General features: G+C 26.5%; 1 protein-coding gene across 1 annotated transcript; it reads right to left on the reverse strand.

Moving 5' to 3' along the window:
* Positions 1-764: 764 nt before the first annotated feature.
* LOC136092208 (uncharacterized) lies at positions 765-1,519 on the reverse strand. The gene has a single exon (XM_065819962.1). The coding sequence runs from the start codon at positions 1,436-1,438 to the stop codon at positions 806-808; it is 633 nt and encodes a 210-aa protein (XP_065676034.1). The 5' UTR covers positions 1,439-1,519; the 3' UTR covers positions 765-805.
* Between the last annotated feature and the right edge of the window lie 6,738 nt (positions 1,520-8,257).

Genomic DNA, 8,257 nt, shown 5'->3' on the forward strand with positions numbered 1-8,257 from the left:
TCTTTACAAATCTCAATTGTTTTTGAATGAGCTATTCGACGTAACTTAACCTTGACATCTTCCTTGACAATTAAACACCCATTAGATTTTGATAGCCAACGCTCCCAAGCTTGCACACGATGAAAATCGCATATAAATACACTACATTCTACATAAAAAAGACAACAATACTCCATAAAAAACTTGTTTAAAGAAAGTATTCATTCATTATTGATAAACAATAAGAAGTAATTAATATGATAAAATGAATAATTTCTTTCTTTAGTCAACACATTTTACTACTTTTTTGGTTTTTGAATAACTTATTACTACATTTACAACAGAAACTATTTTTGTTTGAAGCAAACAAAAAACAGTTTCTGTTGTAAATGTAGTAATTAGTCATTAACCAATTTTCTATCTATTTTAGGTACTGCAACTCTTTTTTAAATGAGAATAAAAAAACATGCAGAGCGATTTTTTTTCTTCTACTTGACTTTAAATTTTATAAAAGCTCTTATACTTTTATTATATACAAATATATTATTATCAATGAGATGATAGTGGTGCAAATATCACAAGGTAAACATTTTAATTACAAAGTCTTATAAACAAAACAGCTAAATAATTAAAAGGCAAGTTTATTTGTTGGAATAAATACTTTTTATTAATAATTTCTTTAACCAAGAACAATTTTTTATAACACAATGGTTGACTTTTCCAAATAAAATAAATATTGAGACTTAAATAAAATATCTTTTATAACAGAAATTTTTACCGGGAAACACTGATTTAAGTGAATTTATCTCTTCATTTGAATAGTCTGTCATGAAGTATTTAGGTTGGAATATTCTGTTATAAAATATCTTTTATAACAGAAATTTTTACCGGGAAACACTGATTTAAGTGAATTTATCTCTTCATTTGAATAGTCTGTCATGAAGTATTTAGGTTGGAATGAAGGATTCCATTTTTTAATAAACGTTAGTGCTTCTTTAATGGCTTCCGTTGTTTCATTTTCGCATACAAAAATGGCAACTATTTGATGATCAACATTTGTTTTTACAACTAGGAAGAAGAGAGGAAGTGCATATCGAGTAGTTCGGTATGTTGCATCAAGAAATGATAGCTCATTGCCATAACGCACAAGTAACCTTCTTTGCCATTTATCTTGAAAAATGAACAACAAGGACTTTTGAAGGTCTTGATTATTGTCCTCTGAATTGTTTTCACCTTTCAGACGAAACTTTATAAAAGCTTCTTTATAATTTTTTGCCCATTCTGCTACCTTTATATTTAAACACTCTTGGTCTATCAGGGAGTGACAAAATTTTTTTCTAGCTTTTAGCATATGGTTGCGGATAGTTTCATCCAGTGGGAAAAAGCGTTTGTTTGATTTATTGGGCATACTTCTTGAACTAAAATTGATCCGAACAAAGTTCTCCAGATGCCGTCTCATCTCTGTTACAGTATTAACTCCAACTTTAACTAGTTCTCCAATTTTGATAATAAGCTTATCTGAAATAGGTTGAATGAGAGCTGCTGCCTTTAAAAAGTATAGTTAATTGTTAAAAAGAAGTAAACGACACAAAATATTGTTAAAAAAATATGTAGTAAAACTTACATCACCAATTAAATGGTTTCTGTGCACAGAAATATCTGGTATAATCAAGACATACTTTCTTGACACAATTATATTTTTGTTTCCAGTCAAAGCTAAACAGAGTTTTTTTGATGTGTCTTTCCTGAGCCATTCAGAATCTTTATCAAGCTTAAAGAAAATGTGTAAATAAATGTTTAATAACACATATAAGATTATGTGATAATAAACATTTATTATAGAAAAATTATTAATTTTATGTTGATTGGACATTTTATAAAAGTTTAATATATTGATCAGATTTACATGGACAGATGGCAAACTACTTTAGACAGATTGCCAAATCTATTAACAAAGAGTCAACTCTCTTTTTGTCACTAAAACTTGTTACCTTAATCAGGAATTTTATTAAATGTTATCATATTATAAATTATGAGTTACTCTAGTTTTAGATTTAAAAATATATATAATGCTATCATCTTGGCTTGTTAAAAAAAAAAGTACTAAACCTTAAACTCCAGAAATTCTAGTATTTCTTTAATATGGACCTTTGCAGGGCAATCAAATTTCTTTGTAATCTGCACAATATTTTTATGTTTTCTACAAGAATGGTCTTTTGCCTATATATATATATATATATATATATATATATATATATATATATACATGAATATATATATATATATGAATATATATATATATATATATATATATATATATACATATATATATATATGAATATATATATATCAGGCCTTGTTAAGAAGCGTTACGCAGCTCGCATTTTGCTTGCGAAAAGGCGATTTGCCTACGCGTTCAGCAGTTTTGCGCTACGCAAAAACTTATATCTTTTAGAATATTTAAATTACCTTTTGATTGTCGTTAACGTGACGTTTATTCAGAAGAAATAAAGTCGTAAGTAAAAGCATTTAACCGCAATTGTAAACTAATAGATTTTTTGTTAAAGAAACAGTTTGTTAAATAATTTTTTTGTTGTTGTTAAAAATTAGTTAAAAAAAAATTAAGTGTTTTAAGTTTTATCTTAAGGAATTAAAAATATAAATTTCTTTTAAATATAAATTTTATTTTTAGTGATAATAGTTTAAAAAATGCACGATTTATTTTGATGTAAATGTTTTATTAATAAGGTATTTTGTTTATTGTTAATTCAATAACGTAAAGTTTTAATGACGTTCGTTTAATTTATGAAAATAAATTATGATCACGAATATGTTATCGGTAACTGATAAACAACAACAAAAAACTCTTTCTTGTTTAAAAACATTATTAAAATGAGTTCACAAATTAAATAAGAATTATTAAAATGTTTTATTTTTATTATTAAAAATGTTATTATTAAAATTATTAAAATTGTTATTATTATTATTATTTAAAATGTTATTATTAAAAAATTATTAAAATAAGCATTATTAAAATGAGTTCACAAATTAAATAAGAAAAAATTTATTAACAGTTAATAAAATAACCAAAACCAACTGTAAAATCATAAGAAAATAAACAAACATTATTTTACGTTTCATGAAAAAATATTTTTTTCAAAATAAAATTTAGTTCATATTTGAAAAAAATAATAAAAATGATTTTTTAAATAAGAACTTAGATTTTATTTGTGACTTTGGTTACAGTGAGAAAAAAAACTGTGTGTATGATTTTTAATGCGTTTACAAAATAACTTTAATTTCAATGCGGTACTTGAAAAGACGCGAGTGACGCAATATAACTTCTAACGATGCAAAATATATTTGATGAGTTGAGTTACTTAGAAATGCGTTACGCGTTTTCGCTACGCAGCGAAATCTCGTAACAAGGCCTGATATATATACATATATATATATATATATATATGAATATATATATATATACATATATATTTATATATATATACATATATATATATATACATCCATACATATATATATATATATATATACATATATATATATATATACATATATATATATATATACATCCATACATATATATATATATATATATATATATATATATATATATGTATGGATGCATGAATGCATGTACGTACATATGTATGTATGTATTTGTATGTATGTATTTGTATGTGTGTGTATATATATATATATATATATATATATATATATATATATATATATATATATATATATATTTATATGTATATTGTAATTAATGTATTGTATATTGCAAAATAGTTTAAAATGAACTGCAAGCATATTAATTTTAATCCCTTAATTCTAAACATATAATAATGAAGAAAAGTAAGTAAACCAAAGAAGCTCTCTGTTATTCATGTTCTGATATGGTACAAAGAAAAAAATTAATAATAATATTTAATTGATAAAAAATAAATATCCAAACAAAATTATAAAGATTAAGGCTTAAAGATTAACGCTTCTCCAAGTAATTATTTTTATGACTTTTTAATATCGAGTTGGACTGCCTTTAGCTTTTATGACTTCTGCAAGTCAACATGGCATTGCTTCAACTAATTTCTTTGTCGCATCTGAGTCGTTATCAGACCAAGCTTCTCTGAGCATGATCTTTAGCTCTTGTTTTCTTTTTAGACATCGTGTACCAAATTTTTTATCCAGAATAGCACTGAGATGTTTACTAGGATTAAGATCTGGACTTTGCGCTGGCCATTCAAGTAACTCAATTTGCTTTTGGATAAAAAAATCTTTAGCTTTCTTTGACGTATGTTTAGAGTCATTGTCTTGTTGGAAGATAAAATGCTTTCCTAATCATAGTTTTTTAGTTGAAGCAAGAAGATTTTTATTGAGAATATTAACATGAACATTAGAGTCCATAATTCCATCAATAAACCTCGCCCGTCCATAAGACTTTTTTAGCAAATGCAAGTCTTCATTTTCGATGAATTTTTGAAAGGAATGGTTTCTTGCGCGGAACTCTTGCTTTGAATCTAATTTCTTTCAATCGATTTCGAATAGCATATGAGCTTACTTGCAACCCAAAATCTTTCTCAAGGAGGCTTGACACTTTTGGTGCTGATAGATTTTTGCACCATCTTGACAATTTGTCGACTTTTTAATCAGATCACTGATGGTTCCTAATGCCATTCCAGTCACTTTATTTATCGACTTGAATGTTTTACTGCTTGCACAAGTCAATAATTGAATTATGCTGAGCTCCAAGTCAATAATTGAATTATGCTGGGCACCATTCCTTGATTTTAACTCCCATACTTAATAATATCAATGGTAAATCAAATGAATTTAAAAAAATATTAGTTATTAAAAATTAGTTAGTTTTATTAGTTAGTTTTATTAATTTATTAGTTATTAAAAATTAGTTTGTTAAAAAAATATTAGTTATTACAAATAAGTTAGTCAGTTATTAAAAATTACTCTTTGTAAAACAACAACATTTCTAAAATTATTGATTTAAAAACTTTTTTTAATAGTAAAAAAAAAGTAAATCAGAAACCAAGGGTGTGGAGCCGTAAAAAAAAGTACCAACTCCGACTCCGCCTCTAGTTATTGAAATTTTACAAATCAAATAGTACAACTCCGACTCCAACTCCTACTCCGGAGCAAAATTTTTTAAAAAAATTCTTTGAATTCTTTAAAAAATATTACACGTTAATTTAAATTAAATTTTTTTTGCTTAACACATGAAAAATTCTTTGAAGGTTAATATCTTGTGAGTTTTTGCACGTGCAAAACCGAGAAGTTTTATTATTGGAGTCGGAGTCGCAATTATGTTGAGCGATTCCGACTCCAAATCCACTTCAAATGTCGCTACTCCAACTCCAAGACTCCGACTCCAACTTTGACTCCACAGCCCTGCTAGAAACTGATTATACCGGTACTAATGTTGTACAGTTATAATCTAAATTTTGAAAATATTCTGTCCATATAATATAAAATCAAGGGAGGTTAAAGGAGCGGATCCTGAATGGATTTGAATCTGAATGTTGCAAATTTGAAACTGTTTAATATTGATACTGGAGTCATATAAAAATGTTTTACAAAAATTTACGGAGATTGGAGCCTGAGGACTTGCTCAAACTAAAAATTTAGGTCCCTGAGTCTATGTATGGGTGTAATGAAATAAAATTATTTTCTTTAATAATATCTTAAATTAAATAGAAATTGTTTTTATTTTGACCTTTAGTTAACTGCTCTATTTCTTCAATATTTGTTAGTGTCATTTGAATTGTTATATTTTTTTCGAATGTTAAAATATTTTGATATTGCCAGTATATCATCAACATTCAATAGATTTGGTTGGGGGAGTACTAAAGTCCTTTGCAACTTCTAAATTTAAGTCAATCTCTGGTTAAGGTATACCATTAAAGAGGATGAAGTTAGATGCTATGTCTTTTAACGCTTCATCGATATACTGGAGATTAAGCTTTGTCGTAGAATCAGAAATTGGATTAAATCTTTTACGCAAACTGTCTACAAGGATTTAAAGTTTCATCTATAAATAATTTGTTGTTAAAAAACTATAAATATTTTAGTTCAATTGTCGATCTCAACAAATAACTTTGAATTTTTATAACTTTTGAATGAACATTTTTTTTACGGATGAAACTTGAAATCTGGCAATGAATTTTAATTTTTCTTTGACACTGAATTGAAAACAAAGAAGTGTTACTCTAGGGAAAGGTTCTTAAGTTCAAAGTTGGGTATTTTAAATAACTCTTGCACCCTGAATTAAAAAGTATTTTGGTATTTTGATTTTTGGTATTTGATTTTGAGTAGGGTTGGCTTCCATCACTTGGGTTAAAAAAAAATTAAAAAAGTTTTTGATCTTTTTTTTGCGTGGATTTTAATGTTATTTTACATAGAATAAATAATAAAGACAATTAAAAATTTTGTCAGTGTTTTCACTGAGAAGATGTACCGGTTTATGCATCCATTTAAAACAAACATGACATCCATTTAAAACATCGTGACAATCAATTAAAACAATAGTGATTTTCAATAAAAACATTTAACGCATGCGCAATCTCAACATTCTATATTATTCAAAAATAAAGATTTTATTTATATATTTGTTTATTTAAATTTATTTTTTATTATTATTTATAAATTTATTGATTTTCACGATGTTTTAAATGAATGTCATGGTTGTTTTAAATCGATATCATGTTTGTTTTAAAAGGATGGAAAAACCGGTAACTGCGTGGGAGCACAACTTTTATAATCTTTGTTTCATCTAATCAATCTGTGGTTCACACAGTTAATAATAAATGCAGCAAATAATTGTTTTTTACCAATTCTTTTTCTGTGAGCATTTTTGTAATTACTAGCTAATAATCTAATTATTTCAAACCTATGTTCACACTGAAATTGAAAGCTTTGAACTTCATCTTTGCTAGATATGTACCACGAGCGAAGATGAGTTGATTTGAATCAGTAAAAAAAAACGGTTGAAGAGATTTTTGGTGTTTTTACAATAATTGAAGTTCTGAAGGTCGCAACTTTGATTAAATTGCCTTGTTTTTTAATTTAAGTTTAAGTATATTGGGAGACTGCATTTCGTCACGTCTGTCATCGAAATAAAAATGTACAACGTCATGCATAAAGTTGTTCAACTCTTTGTTGCTTTAGAATTTTACTCGAAGTTAAATTTTAATAGAAATTCAACAATCTAAATAACATTTTTTCATCTTTATCAAGTTGCTCCTTTAGGTTCTCACACAACAGATGTGTGCTAATCCTCGTCCAATAACATTTAAACATCTTTTACAGACTTTAATCTTCCTTTTTTATATATATACTTGATCCACATGTTAAGATGTTCTCAGATATAAGGTATATAGCACATTGGCAAAATTTTTGGTTACTGGTAAGAACAGTTTCTTTACCCCTAAAATCTGGAATTAGGGTTCTTAAATCAAGAAGACTTTTTCACTTAAATTTGACTAAAAAAATAAGCTCCTTAAATTTGCTAAATGGCCCCTAAAATTGCAAATGAGTTTCTTAAATTTGCTGGGCTGCACCTAATTGGGGTGTTTATCGTATTTTAGTTTATTCTCCTCGGGCCTTTGCCCTGCATAGGTATAAACAATGTTACAGTAGTAAAGAAATAAAAATTCAAAGTGGTCTATTGTTCCACTATTAAAATACATAAAGACAGACTCCCAGGGGGCTCACGTTTAAGAAAATAAAAAAAAAACCCTATATAAAAAATCGAAAATGAAAAAATGAAAAATAGAAATTTAAACGAAAAAAAAAATTCAAAAAAGAAATTTTCATAAAAAATATATCTAATCATAAAAAATATATCTAATATAGAAATTTTCATAAAATATAATTAATTTCCAGATTGATATTATTTTCTCCGCTCCAGATATTTTTGCATTCTTGTAGAAAAGAAATCTTTTTATTATTAATTATAGAAATTAGGAATTCTTCTGACAAAATTCTTTTAATTTTGCCTTGGAATTCCAGCATGAGCGTCCTTCTGGGATAAATTTTGTTTTTGTGGAACGACCTCATTCTATTGCAATATATTATGTATAATAGTTCGTTAGTTATTAGTTTTCCAATATAAAATTTATTTACAAAAGTTGATGAAAAGAAAAGTAGTATTTTGAAAGTGTTTATGGCAGTCAAGCCAAGGCACTAATTATTTACAACCTTGCCATATATTTTTCTCTATATATCTCGGTAAGTCAATTTGTATATCTAT

Source organism: Hydra vulgaris, chromosome 15 (assembly GCF_038396675.1).
Source record: "Hydra vulgaris chromosome 15, alternate assembly HydraT2T_AEP".
In the NCBI taxonomy this organism is placed as follows: Eukaryota; Metazoa; Cnidaria; class Hydrozoa; order Anthoathecata; family Hydridae; genus Hydra; species Hydra vulgaris.